The sequence below is a fragment of the Rhipicephalus sanguineus genome, chromosome 9 (assembly GCF_013339695.2).
Source record: "Rhipicephalus sanguineus isolate Rsan-2018 chromosome 9, BIME_Rsan_1.4, whole genome shotgun sequence".
NCBI lineage: Eukaryota > Metazoa > Arthropoda > Arachnida > Ixodida > Ixodidae > Rhipicephalus > Rhipicephalus sanguineus.
The window spans coordinates 92,198,589-92,222,120 of NC_051184.2; the positions used below are offsets into that span (position 1 = coordinate 92,198,589).

Genomic DNA, 23,532 nt, shown 5'->3' on the forward strand with positions numbered 1-23,532 from the left:
TCGCATGCTGGCCCTCGTTCGGAGCTCGTTTATATGCAGAGCTGGCACGTGCACTGTGGCTGGCTTCGCTTGTCATAACGGGGCTGTTGGCGTTTCGCTTGGTTCGCAACGCCTGCAATGCACAGAGCGGTGTGAGTATCGCTAGAGCGCTGGCAGTTTCTGTGGCAATATGCAACGATTGTTTTACCTGTGTCACATGGGCGTTTGGAAGGCCTTGCAAACAATACTCTATTGACTCAATGGTCAAGCACAAGCTGCTACATGGGACGTTTCGAAGGCTGTCGAGTCAGTAGTCTATTGAGTCAATGGAGCACCCCACAACTCTATCGAAACTTTGATGGCCATTGAGCAATGGAAGCAGAAATAGCGCAAACGTGCCCTCTAGTTAACAGTGTGCTCGTACTCATGAATAGAAAAAAGAAATCTAACCAGTATGCTTTAAAAGCAGTATATGTGAGCATTATGAATTATTTAATAAAGTATTTTTGCCACTTGTGCGAACTGCAGATAGTCTCGACAACACTGAAGTAGAGCACCAAGTTGGGCTAGTTGGTTTAGATTCAGTTGTGAGTCTGTGCGAGTCCTGTTTTCCTCGTCTTTGTTTTTGTGTTTTCAGCGCAGTTTTAGTCATCATTATGAATCTCGACAACAGCGATGTGCATGCTGTCTGGCTCTGTCTTGCTAGCCGCAGTTTGGCTGCTCAACAACTTAAACTGAAAAGATGTATTCGTAACTGCGCGTAAACAGTTTATTAAAATGTTTAAACAGAACAACAGACATATTTCTGCTTTTAAGGGAATTTGTATTATTTAGCTTTCAGTGACAGTGCTCCACAACTTTTTGCGGCGAACGCCTGAACCACTCAAGGGCCATTTAAAACTGCCGTGTAGCAGCGTGACAACTCTATCGAGTTGATAGAGTTGTGGCGTTTCGATGGCCTTTCAAGAGTGCCCATGTGACATAGGTATTACATTGCTACCACTGTGGATAGCCAAAACTTCAAACACAGTTGGCGTTGCCCCAACATGAAGCTGCACTCAGAATTCACATTAGGCAGTATCATAATTTTCGGTGAATTTTTTGGCTATGCTGAAGAATCTGCCCTAGTACCACAGCATGGAAAGTTGGGCAAGTTGGTGTACTTGCATGATGAAATGGAACAGCGCAAAAAAACGTAGACACAGCAGAAGGAATGCAGAACAAACAGCACTTGTCCTGTATTTTCTGCGTGTCTGTGTATTTTCTGCACTGTGTCTACTTTTTTTTGCGCGGTTCCATTTCATCATCGTAGCAGCACGTATTGTTGCCACAACGTTGAAGCAACGTCTGCAAGTTAGGGCAACATTCGCAACATGTGGCAACATAGTGTCAACAGTTGGTGCTGCTAGGGGGATCCGTACTGCTCGTTCCTGTTGCTTATATATCTGATTGCTTTGTTTATGGTGGAGTCTTATTAAACAGAACCTCTGGGAACTGACAAAATGTGTTCCAGTGACCGGCTTTCATTTTACTGAGAAAGATATGCAGAGGCCTGGAATTTAAACGAATTTAAATTCCAGGAAATTTCGAAGTATTCGAAGTGAATGAATAGACACAAATAAACTGCATGTAACCCCCTGTAAAGGCGGTATCACTACAGTGGAGGTGTGCTATACCACAAATACACCTTTCCAAGAGAAATCCGCACTGCCGCGAAGCCCCACTTCAAGGTTAAATGAACATACAGTAAAACCTCGTTAATTCAAAGTCACTGGGACTGTGAAAAATCTAAGCGGGTTTTCAAATGAACCAAACATACAAAAAGCGGGATGCAAGGAACTTTGAATTACATGAAGTAATCAGAGGTGGTCGTTTGCTCTGCCTGCTAGTTTGCGGCTACAAGGGTTATGTTTTCCAACAATACCTGGCCCCAGTTTTGCCGCTAAACCGGTGAAACGGTGGGCCTTGCTGCTGCCAGCGCAAGAAAAAAAAAAACGGTCTCGTGGTCAACTGAAATGCGTGCCTGCGGAGAAAAAGACGTGCTTTGCTGCAACACAGTGATGACATGCAGGCAGCATGTCACTTGTTCCTCGCAGCGTCAGTGCATCATGATGCGACCATTCGGCCATTCCTTCTGGTAAAATAAAGAATTTAATAATGACCAGTGTGACAGAATTCGCGATGTGTTCCGGGTGGAAAAGATGATCATTGAAGTTTTCGAACTGAGTTATCGAAGTAGGCGTTGCAGGCAAGTACTCCGTCAGCAGTGCAAGTGCGCAAATTGCCGGAACAACTGCCAATCGGAGGTTCGCATACATCGCGAATTCCGTCAGACCGCCTTTTATTAATTTCTCAATTTTTACAGAAAGAATGGGTAAATCATGACGCGCTGACGTTGAGAGAAACATGCGTCATGCTGCCCGCGTGTCACCGCTGTGTTGCAGTGAAGCACGTCTTCTTTTCCGGAGGCGCACATTTCAGCTGACCACGTGACCGCCTTTTGTTTAGTTTTTTTCTTGCACTGGCAGCAGCGAGGCTGGGATGCTTCACTTGTCACCCATTAGTATCGCTACATTGCATTGCCTTGCAGCTCCTAAGGGCCATCGTTTCTGCGGATTTGCGGCTAAAACGGTTTGGGAATTGGCACATGGCATCCAAAGTTTTCGAATTAACTGGGCTGGTACTGACCACCGCTCCATATTATCCACTCTAATTTACATTGCAAAATACGGGGCCACAGAAATCCTTCTAATTATGCGGGATTTTAAAATAACCGAGTTCAAATTAATGAGGTTTAACTGTATTACCCCCACATCGATTCATCATTTTTTAAGTTTAAAAGCTTGTTATACCGGCTTGTATGCTCTATGTATAGTAAATTTTAAAACGTAACATGTTTTACAGGTTATCGCTTGCATTCTACCGAAAGTCAAATCCTGCTACTACTCAACGTTGCTTCCACTTCCCTTTGAACCAAAAAGAATGGCATATGCATATGCCTTGTTTCAACTTTAAAAATATTGCACTGGTTAGTTGGGTCATGACAGATATGCTGATTTTTCTTTATAAAATGTGATATAAACTATTTGAATTCGCTTCGAAATTCGCTTTGAGCAAATCGCTATTCGCTGCGAATTCGCTTCGGACCTAAAGTTTACTATTCGCACAAGCCTAGTAAAGAATGAATGTATCAGCTAATTTCCTGTTGTATAGAACCCATTTGATGTTTATTAGATGGACTGTGCTTTGCCAGTCTCAATTTAGGGCTCATTCCCCTTGGTGATTGGCGGAAGTCATGTGACCGATTGTGACTGGTGACCGAAAGGCGACTTATGACAGTCGACGTTCATAGACTAGCACAACCTAGACATCGTCACACCAGAGTGCCTCACGATTGGCACGGTTCACATCTCCTTGCAATGCCATCTTTTTGGTAAAACAAGGCTGACATCCTGGTCCTGTGTATCGATGGGTTCACAGGCCTTGCACCTGCAATCGTGCATCTAAAACTTGTGCACGAAAGAACTAACCCAAAGCGGGCGCTTTACAAATAAAGCGACTAATTGCGACAGACTTGTACGCGTGTCCATTTGTAGTCACCGGAATGAACGACCTCCTTTAGCGCTTGAGAAATGCGAGCACCCGAACGTTGCGTCTCGGCGCAGGCACTGCGCAAGGTGGGCAAGGACCCAATGATCCTGATGCTGTGCGTCACAGTCTTCCTGTCGTACCTGCCCGAGGCCGGCCAGTACTCCTGCTTCTTCGTCTACCTCCGCCTGGTCAGTCCTTTATTTATTGTTGCTTTGTGCATGACGTTTGTGCATAAGTAGGTGCTGCAGTGTTGGAAGATATCGCCATCATTTTCAGCTAACTAGGCCTAAATATGTCCGCAGGGATGCCTACCTTCCCACTTTTCTCAATTTAATGATATCCCTGAAACTAGAAAACAAACAGCGCAGAAGACAGAGCACCAGAAAAATGAAGGACACAAGTTTTTCTAGTGCTCTGTCTTATGCATTGTTTGTCTTCTAGTATGTCGTACAAACATGCCCAAGCATCGACTTTAGCTGCAATATATAAAACAGGGCTAGTAACTCATCTGATGCAGCAATTAGAAACTTGTGTGCCACTGCACAAAAATGAATGCTATGCGATGCACAGCTGTCATTGAATGACCGTCAGTCATCCGGCAACAATGGATGGGATGAAAGCGAAGTGGACGAGTGTGATTGAGCAACTAATGCAATAATGATTAACTGGGACAATGAAAACGAATAAAATGAAGTAATGAAGATAAGAAAAGTCACAAAGGCACCAAAGCCTCCTTACATGCACCAAATGCAAGAGCGCATTGGTTCTGGATGCGAAGACTATGTGGATGACCATACTTTCGTGACATCCATGTCACGTGACATTATGAGATAATGGCATGTGACGACATCATGTCATAATGACTTCTGAAGGAAAATCGTAGCGCAGAACGACACAGGGACAGACAGGTACGCGGGACTGGCACTAACTTCCAACTGTTGTTTATTGAAGAAACAACAGTGGGAAGTTAGCACCAGTCCTTTGTACCTGTATGCCCTTGTGTTGTCTGTTTTGACCTACAATTTTTCTTCAGAAGTCATGAACCGACTAGCCCAAGAAAACGTTTTGCTACGTCATAATGTCATATGACACATGATCACTCGAGTTTTCTTGCCATCGGGTGGTGCCTGCCCTCTTTTCCCGTCTACAAGCGGTGTCCTTCTTTCCTCATTAACAGCTGATGGGATTCTCGGCCGAGGAAGTTGCCCTGTTCATCGCCGTCGTCGGCCTCCTCTCCGTCATTGCACAGGTGGGTTGCTACTGTCAAACTTCGTTAATACGTAGCCGCTTTAAACGTACTAACGGTTAAAGCGTAGTTGCGATGAATCCCCGACCGAGTCCCATAGAGCCCAATGCATTCGCTGACCGCTTAAGCCGTAGTGGTTCGCCCTATGCCTACCATTTAGTGTGTACCCTGCGTACCGCGATAACTTTTTGTGGCATAAAATTTTACTGCACTGCTGAAATTCTCGACGCCACAATGTGCCGCCAAAGGTTTTCCGTCTTTTCGAAAAATGCGGAGATCGGTCGATCACCGATTCCGACTTCCGTGCGATTGCGGCGGCGCCTTTGCAGGTAAGCATCGGGAAAGAACGAAGGCGAGGCGGCGGCCACCGACGAACGCACCAGCATGACTTAGTGCCGACAACCTTATCACAATAAGTATCTTCAGCTATCTGCTCAGGCACGCGTGCAGTGCAGCGCTACTTTAAGCCTACAGCACGCTTTTATTTGGCAACAATCTGAACGCGCGTGGCCGCCGATCCCTGCCACGTCGTCGTGCGGGGCCGTGTTCAAGCGCGCGCCGCTTTGTAGAAACGAAAGCAGATCGCTGTTGCGGAGTTGGGCGTTGCGGTTCGCGGACGCCACGAAACCTCGCTGCATTGACGCTATCACGCTAAAAGCACGCGTACGGTACAGCAAGCGTAGCGCTGTTGTAACCATACTGCATGCTTTTATTCGGCGACCACCCAACACGCCTCCGTCCGCTGCCAGGACCGCTACAGCATCGCGGAGGAAGCACGACATCGCTGTGTTAACCGAACAAGCTACTCACCGCATCTGTGCACGGTCTGGAGTGAAGTGGGCACGAAGAACACTCCCACGACAAATGCGCGCGTGAGGTACGGCAGGCGGCCCGGCAGTGACGGCGCGAGCCGAGTAGGCGACGCGCTCCACGCAACTACCCAGGAGACGATCGGCTCCACGCGGCCGTACCGTGTGTCAGTTTTCGTTCTGTAGCAGATCGCGGTACAGACGCATACACATATATCGCGGAATGCAGACACTGTCCGTTCTGTCGCTATGTCAGGCAGGGCGTATCCCGGACGTGTAATAGTTTCGAAATGCTCTTTGGCGTTGCGGCCACCGCGCGCTATCGGATGGTCATGCGAGAGTGCCGGGATCTTTTCTCCACAAATCGGTGTGTCCACTCGTGATGTTTTCGTGACGTTGTTGCCGCTTGTGCAGACAATGGTGCTGACGCTGCTGATGAAGACGGTGGGCAGCAAGCACACAATCATGGTGGGGCTGCTCTTCGAGATGCTGCAGCTCGTGTGGTACGGATTCGGCTCACAACGCTGGTGAGTGTCGCAAACCCTGGGTGTGCCCTGATTTGAAGGGCTATCTCGTAATATTGCCCAGAGGGGAATTTGGCACCACCGTAATTTAGAAAGGTCCAAGAGCCCTCAGTTAGCAACAGTGGCCCCACGAAAAAAAAACGAAAAAGAAAGGAAATTTGTAATGTTGGCATCGATGTACTTGCACTGAGGTTTTGGTGCAGCTTTAAGAAAATATAATAATGTATCCACCTATTTTCCCATCTTGAATAACCAACCTGTTATCGTGAAATTAATGTAAAGAGAGCTTTCATACAATGCTCTATCATTCTAAACTCGTTATCAACCATTTAACCTCCCTCAATACTTTGGTAGCCTACTGGTCACATTAACTTTCGTAGAGCTCAAAAGCAGTTACAGTGTATATATCTGCACTGTCAGGATTAAAGCACAAGGAAGCATAATGAAATAGTTTTAGGTGTATTAAGACTGTAGTTGCAAACAAACCTTGTACTTATCTCCCATTTTCCTTGTCTTGTTTATGGTGTTAACATGCTTTTTAACCCCTTGAGGGTCCAATTTTTTCGCGAAATGCACTCCAAAAATGTCTAATTTTTTTATTGCTGAATTAAATTATTCAGACGATTCTATTTCAGAAAAATATTGTCCAAAATATATTGCGTGACCGTAAAGTGACAAAAAAAAATCATTTTTGTTGTTATGTACACATGGTTTATTCGTGAGTAATGTCAAGCAGAATCCTAAAAAAACACTTCTGCGATTTTTAATAAATAAAAATCATGCGTTGTATTAAACATAACTCACAGACATACAAAAATACGCTTGGGGAATAGTCCACATTGGCAGAATCGCCGCTCGACTCACTAGCAGCAGAGCAACCGGTGTGCACATGCATAGTGTAAGCGAACTGCATGAGTGAGTGCTTGGAAGAAAACTGTATGGTTGTGCGCCCGTCCAGAAAGCAAAACGAGTGAAAAAGCTATAATAATCGCCAACGAGATGGAGTTAGTTTTTCTGAGTTTCCAAAACGGGAAACGCAGCCACGGCGGCATCGTTTGTGTAATTTAGTGCTGCACGAAAGCAGATGTAATCGCGCCCCGAGCAGCAATAAATGAGAGAGTAACAAGCGGTCACCCTTTGAGAGATCAGAAACCAGACAGCCATCAGCTTTGTAGGCGCGAGAAGCGATAGCCACCTGAAGGATGAAACCAAAACCAGCCGCACTGCGTGTGTATGTTCTGATGTGCGAGTGAAAGCCGCCATGCCGCTTTGGAAAGCAAAAAAAAAAAAAATACACAACGGAGAGACATCAGTGCATGAAAAAAATTGCACGTGTTCCCGAAGTGTGGCAGCACACACCAAGCTAGAGAAATGTTCAAAAAAACATGGTTGATCCCTCTGTCATAGGAATCGGTATAACACGAAAGTGAAACGTGTCTTCACAGACGTAGTTGAGCGTTTGCTGTGCGTTGTTTCGCCCCAAGGGCGAAGGAATGAATGCTACAGCAACAAATTGTAATGTCGCGTGAAGAACGGCAAGTAGCTCGGAGCATCTGGGGCGGAGTCGTTTCGCGCTGCGCACTGGGAATAGAGAGGTCGTAAGTTCGACTCCCGGTGATGGAACTTTTCCTTCTAGTTTCTTTCTTTGCCATATGTTAGTCTTTATATTTTACAACGTCATATCCGTGACGGAAATACGTCAGTGGAGCCGTGGTGGACCCCAGCAAAGAACACTTTCGTGTAGGGGTGTGCGAATAGTGAAATTTCATCTCGAATCGAATTCGAATCGAATAGTGCCGAATAGTGGCCAAAAATATCGAATGTCGAATCAAATATCAAATAATGTATATTTACACGAAACGCGTACCTCCAGTTACGGCAATACAAAGGAAAAATGAGGGACGCTACGGCGTGGTGACATCTTTATTACGTGCTTGTTCGGGAGGGTTTATTTTTAAGGCTTTTATGCGCGCGCTTGGCGTGTTGATAGTAGAGCCACGGTTCCAGTCAGCAGCGCCACTCGTAATGTCCTAATCTCCTAACGGCCAACCGAAGGGAGGGGGGGGGGGGGGCATGGCAGCTATTTTTTTTCCCCATATGGTTGCGCAATACGGCTGATCTGACAATGGTAATATTGTGCTTCATCGTCATGAATTCTCCGTGCCCAAAAATCTTCGGGCGCCTGTTCTCGGCAGCGTTTAAACTGCGCGCCGGAACGATGAAAGTTTCTGAACGAGTGATTCGGTGCGGCAGTGGCGACTGTGCAGCGTGAACCAGTTTTCACATGTAAGGCCAGCACCGAGGGTTTGGTGGGCCGAAATCGGGACGTTTTGCAGCGGTTGCGGCATACGCGACCGAAGTACGCAAGAAACCCATGCCTCCGTTTCGGAAGCGAAGTTGATAAGGGCTTGACAATTTTCTCATGCGTTTTTTTTTTTGTCTCATGCGTCACTTTTGAACCAGGATATCTGTGAAAGTTTCAACGAAAGGCCTACTGTAACGATGTTAACGTTAGTTTCAGCCGGCCACCCTAACAGAGTTGCACCATTGGTTTTTGTCGCGTTTTAGGTATTCGTCCTCTCGAATTATTCGAAACTTTGAATACCAGGTATTCGAAAGTCGAATAGAATTATTTGATTAGATATTACAGTAAAAGCTCGTTAATTCGGATTTCACGGGACCGGAAAAAATGTCCGAATTAACCGAATGCCAAATTAACGAATGAACAGGAAAAACAACATTAAAATCAAGTTGGAGAAGCATACCTTTATTTGCTGAAGTATTTTGTAATGGTCGTCTGCGTTTTCACGCAGATTCCGGCTTACATTACAATTTTTCTTAACTTTTCCAAATGGCCAACAGCACGCAAACTGTCGGAAGTGCTCAGGCAAACGCCCTCTAATATCAAAAGCGCCTCCGAGACTTCCCGTGAGGTGCGATGAGGTCGCGACATCATTAATAATTTCTTGATCGGGCAGGAGACCAGTCGTGGCGACACAATCATCAATCGCGATGTAGTCCTGAAGTGTCATATCTGTGGGAAGGACAGCATCGAAGGTCGGGCAGTCACCGTCGGTGGACTCGGCTGACACCTCGTCGATGCCACCGTCGGCTACTGCCGCATGCTCGGGCCTCACATCTAAACACGGTCACAACGGGAAGAAAACAAGAAGTCCGCAAGAAGAGACGGTGCCGACACAACACAAGGGAAAATGGCGTCGGAGGCGCAGTGGAGCGAAGAAAGACGCCGACGTTCGGTGACGCTGCGATCGCTCCCACTAGTTGATGACGATGGCGATGTCACTCAAGTTTCGGTTTCGCCCCAGTGGTGCCAGCGCTGCTTTACCATACATTTGTGTAGCGGCAGCCGTCAGAATTTGTCCGAATTAAGCGGTGCGGAGCCCAATTCTGACGAATTAACGAAGGTTTGGTCCCATAGATTAACATGCACTTCGGCCGGGACCAATAGAGCCGTCCGAATTATCCGAATTTCCGAATTAACGGGTGTCGAATTAACGAGCTTTTACTGTATTCGATTCGAATTTGAAACTCGAATATTCGCACACCCCTACTTTCGTGTTAAAAAGGCGCACGTTTTAAACATACAGGCAATGCTGTACATGTAGGGCGAAAACCCTCAAAGGGTTAAAGAGATTACACCAGTATTCACAAACCATCTTTTGCCCTGCTTACCACTTTCGTGCCCCTATCGTGTGTTAACAGTGGACAAAACAATAAAGAAAACGTGGTATAAGTGTAAGGTTGGTTTGTAAATGTGGGCATTGGTTAAGACAGCTTTTGCTGCGACTTGGCCTGGATTAGCATGTCACCGATGAAAAGAACCCCCGGCATACCTTTCAAATGCGGTTGAATTCCGTTAATTTAACTTTGAAAGGATTACATGAAATGGCCGCATTATCCAGAGGGTCAAACTAAGTGAAGGGCAGAAAAAAAAAAACGCATTGTTGACTGAGTTGGTAGTGTTTGCCCCAATTATAGTGCGTGCCCAAATAAAATGCACAACCACATTTTGTCAGCCTAAAGTACTATAAGGTAACTGTTGTGTATTTCTTTATTCTTTCTTTCTTTATTCAAGAATAACCCCGCATTGTCCTTGGGCATTACAGCAGGGGGAGTTTACAACAGAGATACAAATGTATAAACTACTTAGAAACCAAACGCACATCCTTTTTTTTAGCAAGAAAAATGCACTGCATTTCCGGTTCTGGCTATAAGAAAAAAACTGAAACCAGGAAACATTATCTTCAACGTGTTGTCATGTGCAGAATAAATTGTGCCACCCTCGTTATGGTCGATAGTGCGTTCGGTGTCCTGCATTGCCGTAAGTGCTACCAAAAGGCAATTCAGCGCTTACATCTTTTGTCTGTTCTTATGTAGTTAAAAGAGTAGTGGTTCGGGCTAGTTGATTTCCCATTTTTTTTTGTTGAGGTGTTGTAGCGCGAAGCAGGACAAAGCACACTAGAGGCAACGAAGATGAGCGCTTCATCCTCGAAGTGTCCCTGTGTTGTCCTTGTTAACTGCGCATGCTGCCCTAAGGTGTCATGACAAGCGAACTAGCCCACAAGTATGTCTTAAAGGGGCCTTGCAACACTTTTCCAAGTAATTGTCGAATGGCTTCATTAAAGAAGTTTATTGCCTCACGTATTGACTGCTGCAAAAAAAAATTTTAGAATCGGTGAAGTATGAGGAGTTACAGGAATTGGTTGCACACTTTACGTGCTTTTTCTCTCCTTGTGTACCAGCGAGCATGTGGAAAGCTACGCAAGGGGTGGGGGGGGATGACAAAGGGGGCAAGAAATTACACTCCTTTGTCAGTACGCGTCATGACCTTGAGCACTTCCTTTTCTTTTTTCATCGAATGCACGTCACGGCATCCCACGGTAACTGCGATAACTGTGCAGCTCATGATGTTCAAATCAGCCAATGGCCGTGGACTTGGGGTTTATGGCACGGTCATTTGGGTTTATGGCATCGTTTGTCGAAAGAAGACGGAACGATGTAAAGCTGACTTTAAGAATTAATTGTGAATTCCAGGCCGCGTGCTGCGCTATAATGTTTGGCTCGCGTGTTCTCAGGAGCCTCTACTAGCGATCGTCAGCGTTTTTCGACCATGCTCGAAAAGTGTTGCTAGGCCCCTTTAAGTTTCCCGTTGAGTGTGCCGTGTGGGTTAAACTGTACACCAAGTCTGGTGTGTCGTTCTGTTGCGATTCTCTCATCCCAGGATGATGTGGTCAGCTGGTGGCCTAGCTGCCGTGGCAAGCATCACCTATCCAGCCATCAGTTCCTTTGTCTCGACACATGCCGAGGCGGACAAGCAAGGTGTGTGATCTGCTTTTGGCACTAATCTGTCGAACCGACTTTTACATGCTTGGAAACTTGCGTAACGTTCCTAAGCCCAGCATACGTGGTTTAACTCCGTCGTAACAAAGTCGCACTTGATGCGAAAATGCGTTTGTTGTTATATCCTCTACTCTATCTCACACATAGCAAGCAGTGCTACAAAGATTTCTCAGAGTGCTTGCATTTACAACAAAGAAATTGTATATGAAGCATAAAAGGAAGATATACTACATATGCATCATGTAGTTAGATTATTCTCAACTGAATGAAGTGCTATGCGGACAGGTTTCCTTTCCTCTTCATTTTCCTGCCTTTACCTCATTGCTTATTGCTCAGTTGCCAACTGAATTGTTAAGTTCGTTAACTTCTCTGCCCTTCTCTCTCTCTCTCTCAATTTTATCTAGTAGTAAGTATAGTATGATGTAGTTACTACGTAAGTCTTTTCTGATCTGTATCAATTTGCCACCAAATGAGTATCTTAAGGCAAGCATTATTGCTTAGTCATTTACAGGGATGCTATCAATCTCTCAAGGTGTCGCATGCCTAAGAACTGAGCACATTGGCATCTGTGACAAAGTGTTATTAAATAAGCTCTGTGTCTAGAAGCGCTGCCTCTTGTAGATGCCAACATGTGTGACTCCCGAATCGCACAAAACCTTACAAAAGTCATGGCATCCTTGGACACCAAAGTGAAACATTAAAGCAATTTATACTGATAAGTTATTCTTACAGAACTCTATTTTCATTAATATTGCAATTACAGTCAATCCCGGATATATTGAACTCGCATATATCGAATTATTGGCTATATCGAACAGTTGAGAAATCCCCTTGAATTTCCCATGCAAAAGTATGGGGCTGGTGTGCACGTATATCGAACTCCCGCACAGCTAAACATCCGATATATCGAACACTGCCCCGCGCCAAAGCCCAGAAAGTGCATTTTTCCTAACAACTATTGATCATTTTTCGGCCGCGTTCTTATAAGTTCCAATCCCTCGTCGCGCACAGGTGACGAAATTGCGTTGCTCTAGTTCCCATGAAACACAAAACCTCTATAAAACGTCTTTAAAACGTTTAAAACCTCTATAAACCTCTATAAAACGTTTCATAGAGGTTTCGTGTTTCGTGGGTTCGTTGCGCAGCGCTTGTCGGTTCACCGCTATATTTGACGCGCGATCCGCAGGTTTTAACGCATGGGCTAGTGTTTTTCAAAGAGGCTGATTGCCGAGGGCACCAAAATGAGAATTCAAAGTGACTTGGCAGCCTTGTTGTAATGTTTGCATTCCCTTCCTTGTCTGTTCGCGCACGATGGCATGCGGGCCCGCAAGGCATGGCCTTCGAGATCCGCAATGTCGTGACGTATTTTTTAGTGTTTTCGGTTTTAAAACGCAGATCTCAGAGGCACGCTTTTTTCGCATTTCTCGCCAAAGTAGCGGCTGCCTTCTGTAAAGCCACAAGTGCCATCGGTATCGCTAACATGTCGACTGTGGAGAAATGTTTCTTTGTGCAGCGTTGTCTCTTGCGGAATGTGTACTTCGCGCTTCGTTCTTGATAAATCGTCATTCGGGAGTCGAACTAAACATTGTCCCGCTCATAGTGATAAAAATGATGACCAGTGCTTGGAACGACGTCAAGTGAAGCACCGTCGTGCACTGTTTCCTTACGGGCCTTGGTGCCAGGTGATGACTTTGGGCGCGTCATGACCGCCGACTACGGCATACGGTGCGTCAGTGAATTTTGCGACTTATTATCGGACGGGAGCACAGCGAGTGACTTCATCGGTACAGTTAACGACGTGTCGAGCCCTGCCGGAAACTGTGTCGAGCCCTGCAGTGCTTTAATTACAAGCCTTAAATACGCATATTTCGTATTTCGAATTATCGATATATCGAACTATTTCACGGTCCGCTTCGAGTTCGATATATCCAGGATCGACTGTATACGTTAATTATTAGAAGAGGAATTTAAGGCCAAAATTTAATGTTTGAATTTCGCACCGAAACTTCACAATGTCAGCGTCAGTGTGACATCATGAATTTCAGTCTTTTTGGCATATTTTGGCCGCATTGGTTATGGAATTTTCTGACACTTGCTATGTTAAGACTTTGTGTTCCTCAGAACACAATATAAATTATCTTTAGTGACAAATGATCACATAGGCTCTAGAAGACATCGTCAAAATCTATGATGTCACAGCTAGCTGGTGCGGAATTTCAAGACGGTGTTGCCACTCGTCTTTTCTTCTCTCGCGTTTTCTTGCCAGGCGTCTTCTCGCAGTATGAGGGGTGCTTTCCATATTGTAAAATTGTATTTACTGATATGAGAAAAATCGTTTTTCTCTTTAGTGTCCCTTTAAAGTTGTCAACTGACAGATGTGCCTCGTTGTACCTGTTCCAAACAATCGTTACTTGCATGCGTGGCGGCACTCGTGGCCTTCACCGGTGTCGTATCGTACTCTCCGCACGCAGGCCTGGTGCAAGGCATGATCACGGGCATGCGTGGGCTCTGCAACGGTCTGGGGCCTGCCGTGTTTGGCTTCATCTTCTACCTCTTCCACGTAGACCTCAACGAGGCACCGCCCATGACTGCCCCGCCCCTTTCCAATGGATCTGTGGTGCCCAATGAGCTTAGGGTGAGTGCAATAACCGCGGAAGATGAACACTGTGCACTTCTTTTATTGGTACCATGATTGCCATAGTTCGGTTATTTATTTATTGATTGTACTCTCAAGGCCTATGAAGAAACGTGATATTGATTCCTGTATTTACAGCGTTAGCTACGGCTTTGCAAAAAAGTTTGTTATCATTGATGGTGACAATGTCATTGGGAACGTGGTTCCATTGCTGGGATGTTCGAGAGGAAAAAAAAATTAGTGATAGTGTTAGTACTATACATAAAAGCTACAAAGAAAAATAAGTCAGAGAAGTACTTTACGGAGCGCGGATTCGAACGGGCGACCCCTCGCTCCACAGCATGTGGCGTTGAACGGCTAGGCCACGGAGCGCACGTTCCTCAGTATACTAACGGCGAGCTATTTATGTGCACCATTTACTGCTGCTGGAATGCGGCTCTCGGGGGCATTTCAGCGTGTTTTCTGCATTACCAACGAGATGGCGCAAAGGGCGCTTTAGAGGTTGTTGCCTCACTCGTTGCGGTGCGCGCACTCCGCTAACAACTGTACTTTGCCCTATACAGGGCGTAGTCGCCCATGCGCGCATGCTTATCTCATGATGGGGGCAAAATGTCCGTCTTGTGCTTTCACTGGAAAGCTGGCGTTAAAGTTACCGAGTGCAAGAATGCTTCGCTCACTGCAACGGCCGCGTTTGCAAAAGGAGCATGCTGCTCAAACACAAAGAAGTAACAACTGTGACAGCTGTTGGTTCGCGCATGTCCTGCGTGTGTTATTTTCGTGCATCCTTTGTGCTTGAGCAGTGCACTGCTCATTTCGAGCTGCTTGGTGTTCGCGTGACATTGCAATTTGTTGCTATCACGTTCATTGCTTTGACCTTGCGGTGAAACTGTGACTTTTTATTTAATCTTAATTAGTTTTTGGGTGTGATGTACTGGATTTTCTGTTATGCTAAATTGTTGTTACTTGCTGCATTCTTTTGACAATTGTATACATGCATAGTGTATGTGCTTTTGATTGATGTATATGTGCACAGCCTATGCTTGCCGCCACTGCTTGTTGAACTCTAATAGGCTGAGAAGCATAGTCACGCTCACTAGAGCTTTTAACCATGGAGCTGTTTAATCAAATCAAATGTAATCAAACCAAAAATTTTTATTTCATATTGTACATACTGATAGCAAACACTTGTCGGACCTGTAGCCAAAGGCTAGTTGTAGGTCCGAAAAGAAGAATTGGTCCACGATGGGGGAACAGAAATGATAATCGTCATGAACCAGTGTGCGCTCTCTTCGTGCTGTTCATCTTCTCCTTCGCTCCGAGATGACATCCGCTGATTTGTCTGGTGTGGGAGGCTATAACTCTGATCGACGAGAGAACGAGTACAGAGAGAGAGAGAGAGAGAAAAAGAAACAGAAAAATTCTTGGCGAGCTGGGGTTCGTACTCGTGTACCCACGATCCGAAGGCAAGTGTCATAACCACTTGGCTATCCAGGCACGCAAACAGAGCATAGCCTTGTACTAGTATAGCAAGGGGGGTGGGAAAGGAAGGTGGGGGTGAGGAGGAGGGGAGAGAGTAAATATAGCATAGAAAAAGAGAAATAGAGAGAAAGAAAGAGAAATAATCAAAGAGAGAGAAAGATGTAGACAGAAAGAGGAAGAGATAGAAATAGAAAGAAATAGATAAAGCGAAATAAATAAACACAGGAAAGAAAGACAGAAAAAACAGAGAGACCAGGGAAAAAGAAAGAGAGAGCTTTAGAGAAACAAAGAAGGCCGCCCAGCTCTGCAATACCTTCAGGCTTGGCACCACTAGTGCAGAGCTGCCGTAACTTTTTTAAAGACTATAGTCTTTCTTGGGGAACTTAAACGCAGAAATTTTGGTCTGTCTGTCTGTCTGTCCGTCTTTCTGTTTGTCTGTCTGTCACCCAATTCAGCCACCCGGCCAAAGTTGAACCACTTGCTTACCGCAAGTGGTTACCGCTGTCTCTTGAACTGGTACGGCTGTTCATACTTGTGAACGTTGTCGATCAAAAAGTGAATATTACGCATATCTTAGGCGTAACATCACTAGGTAAGTATTTGGTGATGTGTTCCTTTAATAGAAAATACATAGATACGCAATTCTAAAGACCCGAGTTTCTTAAGCTATGCTGAAAATGCGGCTGCGATGAAAATGCCATATGCGCGCCGACGAACGCCCTCTGCCATGGAGGAAGGAAACCCTCTGCACAAGCTCATGTTTCCCGACGTGTTGCCAGATGGCGTCCATATCTCATGCAGCGGAGCACGCAGATACGCGGCCAATTTTTTTTCTTCCCCTACCCTCCGCTCAATGAAGTGGTAAATAAAATGATTCTTTGATTGACTGACATGACTGTTCTGTTCTGTTTTTTCCCATTTCGTTGCAGTTTATTCCTGGACCACCCTTTGTTTTCGGTGCCCTGCTGGTGATGCTGGCATTGCTGGTGGCGGCATTCATCCCCGATAACACGGGACCCGCTGCCGCATCAATGTCCGCTTCTGCGGCCAGTGGCTCGTCACGCAGCGTGGGCAGCTCGCGGACAACGCACCAGGCCGTCCGTGTCGGGGGCTTGGAGCTCTTCCACCACGACGTCGTTCACAAGCGTAGCAGCGACTGTGGAACGTTGCCGTTGATGCACGACACAGACCCGTTATAGTCGGTCATTGCCACTACGGGGGCCGGAAACGACGTTGCCGAACTGTGACCGACAGGGGCTGTTGGTTGTGACCGTCACCGGCGCGGTTTGGGGACCACTGTTTCATCACGCTTGCGTTATCAGAGCTACACCTGCGTCGCTTGCACACTCGTCGCCTGCAGTTCACCGTTTCGTTCGGGCATGATGCCGTCGTGTCAAGTGTTGCGGTTGCTCCGATCGTTGCCGCTACGTATGCCTCCGGTGTGAAAGTCCCGTCGCGTCGTGTGACGGGTGGGGAAAAGCCAATTGCAGCGACGATGACCACAGCCTCCCCGATCTCTCTACCTGGCCATGTGCGATGCAGCTGTATTGAACGATGACACTGCCTACTGTTGTAAGTGGAAAAAATATTTGGTCGCACCGCTACACCATTGGTACTGCAACGGGCATCACTGCCTCACCTCGTGCTGGCATCGAAATGCTGCACAAGATAATGCACAAAAAAAAGTGATATGGTGGTTGCTTCGTTATCGCAACGTTCGATGACTTCCGGGGAGAGGCGTGACCACGCGTGTTTGATCAAAGCATCCTCTCCCTTCTACGATGGGCTAGCTACGTCACGACCACGGAATGTGTGCAGCTCCCTTGGGCATTTAGCACCCTGCTGGACTGGCCGTTGATATCGGCAATGCCACCGCCTTGAACAGTTGCCTCAACGACTGAGCGTTGTTTCTTTTTCGTGAGAGTGGATCACGTGTGGGTGTACGTGTCTCCAGGACTAGAGTGTAGGCTCGTCCACTGCCCGACACCGGTGCCACCAATCGGACATTCTGTGGATTATATCCACGACGAGAGGATGGCTCTTGCTGCACTAGGTCGCACCCGCGCAAGATGTCGCATTTCGGTGCGCGGATGAAAACCGGCCCCGTCACTGAATTTTCGAACCGAAGTAGCATCACCGGATGCCTTAGCTGACCTCGTGTCTATAGAATACTGTTCCGAAATCTCCAATGACACTGTCACCTTTAAAAGAATACTGTCTGATTTCTTTTTTTTTAACTTTATCATTCTCAGCTTGTTTTTTACAAGCTGTTTCTAACAAGGGCGTGAAAAGCTAGTGGTCGTGTCTTTATGTCTGTACTGATTAGCGCAAGAACAAACCGGTAAGAAGACTTACCTCTGAAGGACGCGTGACTTGTGTTTTGTTGGATGTTTGGCGGGGATTACGATTTCTACGGAGGGTGCAATGTTTGTTGGGAGCACAAACAGTATTGTTGTCTTCTCTCCATTCTATTTCTTCCACAGATCTTATAGGATATATTTAGTCCTTCTTGCCTTTATTGTCATTTGCATTGGAGTGCAACGTGTGCAGGGTTTTCTTGTGGCATTTCTACACTTTGCAGTTGCATGCCATCTTCTCCGTAGTTGACGTAAGCGGTGTCGGTTTCTTTATGGGATGTCCTTGGTATCTTATTGGTACGAGAGCGAATGAATGGGGAGAGAATATGCCTTCTGTGTTTCTAAGCTGGAAATAGGCGCGCATTGTTGGCATCTCAACTGGGGTCATGACATTCGTTGTTACTGAAATGTTCATTTTTACCTCTTTTCCTTCATCGGATGGCATTGCTGTCTAGCTAAACCAGCTCCACGTGACAACTGCATTTGCTAGTCAAGAGAGGTGCACCTCAGGAATGTGGCAGAATGTTTTCATGTGGTCATTGCCTTCGGAAACTGTCATTCTGAGCTCTTTTTGTTTTTTTTGTAACACATTGTCACTGTCTTTTTTTTCTCTCTCTATTTTTCTTCATGCCTACATTGCGTGCCATGTCGCACTTGGGAAGGCGGCATGCGTTTCCGGTGAGACACGCTTGGCAGCGGCTAGTCTGCGATGCATTGGTCGGGACCGAGAGTAGCCGTGCGTGAAGTCTTGTCCCGCAGTTCTTCACCGTATTTGTTTTCCCATTTTTTTCTGCTTGGTGCCACCTGTACAAAAGTTTGGCGACGACACTGCCTGCGCTTTCGGTGGTCGAACCACTGTCTGTGTGAGAAATGTGTGTGCCACGTGTTGAATTATTTACCCTGCCGGACTCGTATAAAAAATGTTGCTCTCAGCTTTGCGAATGTGACGGGCACCGCCCGTCCGCGAGGTTTGTTGAGCGACGGTGGCCGACAATTTGCCGAGAAGTTTTGCCATGCTGCACGCCGTCTTCAAACCACCGACCGTACTGCACTGCTCGTTCGTGGGGCACCGAAGGTGCCCAGCACACATTCTCTTTTTTGCTGTCTTTTTATTGGAAAGGCTGGGCACTGCCACTTCAGTGGACTTCAACAATGCCATTGCAGCAAAACCTGACGGTTGTTTCACTGCTCAGGGGCATTTGTTACAGTTGTCGTTTTTTTTTTTCTTTTCACCGTACTGTAGCTTGTGTCGCACCGGGGCAACCAACAGTGTGCTGTGTACCGCGTCTGTTACGTTCAGTTCTGCTTTGAGGGATGTGTCTCGTCGGTGATTGGATGTGAAACCAAAGACATGAAGAATGCAGTTTCGGTTTTGAATGCTGTTGTGCTCTGGCGTCGTCCTGAATTATGCACTGGTGTGGTGGCTTCTCAAGTTTTTTCGTTGCGATCTGTTAAGCAGGCACTTGTCACTTTGGCCATTTAAAAGATTATGGCATGGCTGTATGCATTGGATGTACAGGAGTGTAATAAAATAAATTTACAGTGGAAGTAGTGCACTTGTGGTGAAATTGCTGCTTCAGGAAACGTGAAAGAAATGCTTATAACGGCAACAAATGCTATGCTGGGGCAATGGTGAAGCTGGGTATACAGGGCTAGTGCAACAAATTTCCAGTGCAAGTAACACGTGTAGTGGAATTGCTGCTTCAGGAAATGCGAAAGAAGCGGCAATATTTGTTTCATGATGGCAGCCAACGTTGCACTGGGGTGCTGCCAAGACCGTGTTTGCAGAACTAGTAAGATTAATTCGCCAGTGAAAGTAACACTCGTGGTGTAATGGGTGGATAGCAAAATGACGTCTTCCGGTTCGATGCCCAGCTCTTCGCTGTTTCAAGGTGTGTGCCATTCAGTGTAATCGGGGAGAAAGCACGTACTTTCTGTGATGCGGTTGTTACCAGTTATCTTGCCTCCTCCCCAAATACACTGAACCGCACACAACTTGAAGCAGCGAAGAGCTGAGCCTTGAAGGTTCCATGACCAGAAGTGCTATAGCAGACAACGCGCCATTTTGCTATCTACCTATTGCTTCTGCAGGAACTGTGAAAGAAAGGCTTGTATATTTGGTGATGGCAACGAATGTTACACGGAGGCACAGTTGAGGCTGGGTTTACAGGACTCTAATAAAAGAAATTTTCGGTGGAAGTAACACACATGGTGAAATGGCTGCATCAGTAAATGTGAAAAAAATAATAGAGTATATGGTTGGTGATGGTGGACAAACCAAAGAAAAAAAGCACTTGGAAATTTTATTCAGAAAGTAAAGAATTCCCCTAAATGCTCAAAATATTCTTTCTTTTGGCGCTGCTTCATTGGGCTACAGCAATAGGAACATCTGTGGGGCCCTCTGCGAAGCCCTGGGTGATACAATTGAGGAGGATACCTTGTTAGTCAGAATCGGTGCTTCAGAAAACCAGCAAATATTTTAATCATATATTAGGAATTATTTTGTTATTGGTAAAAAATTTCTTCTTTTTGTATTTATTCTATCCGCGTGATAAAATTGCGTTATTTTATTTCGAAGAATGGGAATTTTTTCCATCGCCATGTCCTGTCCTAATGTTTACATTTACATTAACCTCTGTCTTGGCCAATCCCCCACAGAAGAAACGTCGCACCAGGGCACTGGTGAGACTGCCTGTACAGAACTGGTAAAATATGTTCTCAGTGGAAGTAACACCTGTGGTGAAATTGCTGCTTCAAGTAACAGAAAAATGCTGCAAGATTTGTTTGGTGGTGGCAGCCACTGTTACACCAGAGTATTGGTAAGCTCAAGTGTACAGATATGTAATAAAAAAAAATTCTATGCAAGCAACACACGTGGTAAAATTGCTGCTTTAGGAAATGTGGAAAAAAAGGCTGTAATGTGTGACTGATGGTGACAGCCAATGTTCCTCTAGAGCACTGATGAGACAAGGTCTTTTTTCTGTTTCATCAAGTCTGCTTCCGTTTGTAATTCAGGGCTGACGGAAACGTTGCAAATCAGAATTATCTGGAAGGTACCGTTGAATTAAAGCGGCAGCACCACTGCCATGTTTGGGGAGGTTTTCCCTATTTTCCAACGTGTCTGCGATTTTTAACAGGTTTTTGTTTATAGGGTTTGAAGTATGTGGGTCAGTGTCGATATGTACTTCAAATTTTCCCAAATGCTGGTAAGGTGAAATTTGTGACCACAACGCCACAGACGTTAAATTCAAGTTGGCATTGTGCGAAAGTGTTACAGGTGCAGAAGCAAATGCTGCCCATTTTAGCAGCTTAATTCGCCCATGAAAACAAAATTGCTCATAAATGGCATGTTGCGACTTCAGTGGCATGTAAATCAAGAATGCAGAGCGATGAACTATGGAGTTAAAAAAATTACACACATAATACTATGAAATTTTATTAAAGAACCAAGAGGGATCATGGCATGAGAAAATTGAAGCCAGGAATTAATCGACCCAACCCGATATCATGTCTGGTTGGTTTCAGCAACGGTTTTTCTGAGGTACAGCCGTCAGTCTTAAAATTTACGCTTTTGGCAGTAAGCAAGCGCCAAACGTACGTCATGGTCGCAATTAACGGGTTGCCGAAAGCGCGCGCACCCAGACCCAGCTGGCGCCCGCAAAAGCGACGTCCGCTAAGCGCGTGATCTCTCCACCGGAACTGACGCCGGCGCCAACCGCTGCAACAACCTCCTGCAGCCGCGGCGTAGGAAAAAATTTCCGCAGCGGACTTTACAGCACCCTTCCGTAACAATGACCTAGCCAAAAGAATGCTTTCTTGTTCTCATCTCATAAGAATTTTAAAGCCAATACACAGCGACCCTAGCGGCGTATTTTATAAAACCCTCCTCGAGTAACTCGTCAGGCCTAGCAAGCTAGAGTGGGTATGTTTCGGTTTTGTGGTGTTTTCTTTTTCATCGCGGCAGCAGCTTCGCGACCCCGCGTGAAAACTCCGCAGGCTCGCTGTCTGGCTGGGCTCCAGGAAGAAAGGCCGAAGAAGAACCAGCAGCGTGCGTCCGCACCGCTCTTTTTTTCTTTTATTCAATCCAGCCAGACAGCCAACGCGACGAACGGCTTCAGACCAAAGCCCCAGCGTAGGACATTCGCTGGACTCGCAAGCAGCAGCCACCACCGCTGATCGAGAAGTCGTCGCAAGCGTCGACACTACACATCTCCCCACGACTCGGGAACAGCAGCATCCGTCGACTTGGGCGATACGCTATGGGGGACACTCGGATACCGGAGCGTCCGCACTTCTCACCGCAGCGAAGCAACTGAACGGTAAGTCCATACGCACAGAGCAATCTGAAACTGCAGCAACGATGCAGACGCCTCCGGGGTCCCGTAAATCCGTGTCGCTCACCTCTATCTACACCGCCGTGTGTGTTTTCCAAAACGCGTCCACCGCAGTCTCGCATGTCATCGGCTCACGAGGTCACGATCGGCCTCCTTTTTTTAACATGCGACGCTGTTAATTTGGTCCAGATTTCACCTCGTCCTTGCCATCTCTTTCGGGGGGAAGGGGGGGGGGGGGTCGAATGAGTCGCGCGCAGCACGGCAAATCCTGCCTTTTTTTTTTGTATTCTTTGCTATCGCGCAGGTGTTTGTTCCTGTTATCCGAGCTAGCTGGATTCACGACACGGAACTTGTGTAACTAAATAAGCGTATGGTTTAATGACAGCTATAGTATGTACGACCTCGTACACTGCCCAAAAAAATCGTTCGATATCTCCGCTTTGAGGAGTGATGACCGCGGTACGTGCGATCCGTAATAAATATGCGCGAGGTTAAACCACATCTCTTTTCGATTCACGGGGCATAAGTGGGACTTGGGACGCCAGCTTGACGTTTCGTTATTGCTCAGCGACATCGCGTATGCACGCGTACTTGGCTCAAACGTTCCAGAGTTCATTAGCCATGCGGATCAGCAACGGCTTGTTCTGATCGCATGAAAAACCGCGCAGTATGGTAATACAAACGGCGTTCGAATCGCAGGTTCTGGGCAAAGGCCAAAAAACAAAACAAACTGCCCCAACTCCATGTCGCTCGTTGAGTCTTCCACGTTTCGAAGGTCGACTTCCTTGCCTTGTGCGGGTACCAGCTGAACATTTTTTTTTTTTTTGTCGTCGGTACACGAGAGAACAAGGCCGCCGCAGTTTTGTCTTTTTTTTTTTTCCGAGCGTGTTCGCGACCGCGTCGAGGTTTTGCTTTTGTGTGCATCGTGTGCGCCACGTGACTGAACCACTGAACGTGTGATTTTGTAACGGAGCTTACCACAAAGGTCTCCGGTGCTCACGTTGCGATGGTATGTGGTCGCCGTAATTGCGAAGGCAGAAAGGGATGGCCGGCGCTCAAAGGGATCGGCATATGCCCGCGTATGAAATCTGTTAGCGCGTGCATTGACACCGATGTCGTCTGGCGAACGCTTTTCACGTGAAGTGAACCGAAAGTGCGATCGACGGGGCGCTGAGGGCGTTGTAGTGCAGACGTTCGTGAAAAGGATTTCCATTTCG

General features: G+C 46.4%; 2 protein-coding genes across 3 annotated transcripts in view; both read left to right on the forward strand.

Moving 5' to 3' along the window:
• LOC119406020 (hippocampus abundant transcript 1 protein) overlaps positions 1-19,532 on the forward strand; it is a 29,879-nt gene extending 10,347 nt beyond the window's left edge. Inside the window, exons 5-10 of the mRNA XM_037672864.2 lie at positions 3,645-3,758; positions 4,748-4,819; positions 6,040-6,152; positions 11,392-11,489; positions 13,982-14,145; positions 16,554-19,532. Coding sequence (XP_037528792.1) covers positions 3,645-3,758; positions 4,748-4,819; positions 6,040-6,152; positions 11,392-11,489; positions 13,982-14,145; positions 16,554-16,823 — 831 coding nt within the window. The 3' untranslated portion in view covers positions 16,824-19,532. The remainder of the gene's footprint in view (positions 1-3,644; positions 3,759-4,747; positions 4,820-6,039; positions 6,153-11,391; positions 11,490-13,981; positions 14,146-16,553) is intronic.
• Positions 19,533-21,950: 2,418 nt separating this feature from the next.
• Positions 21,951-23,532, forward strand: part of LOC119406021 (protein zyg-11 homolog B) — an 82,668-nt gene continuing 81,086 nt past the window's right edge. For both annotated transcript variants that reach the window (XR_007417564.1, XM_037672865.2), the window contains exon 1: positions 21,951-22,300. The gene's annotated coding sequence lies outside the window, so the exon portion shown is untranslated. The remainder of the gene's footprint in view (positions 22,301-23,532) is intronic.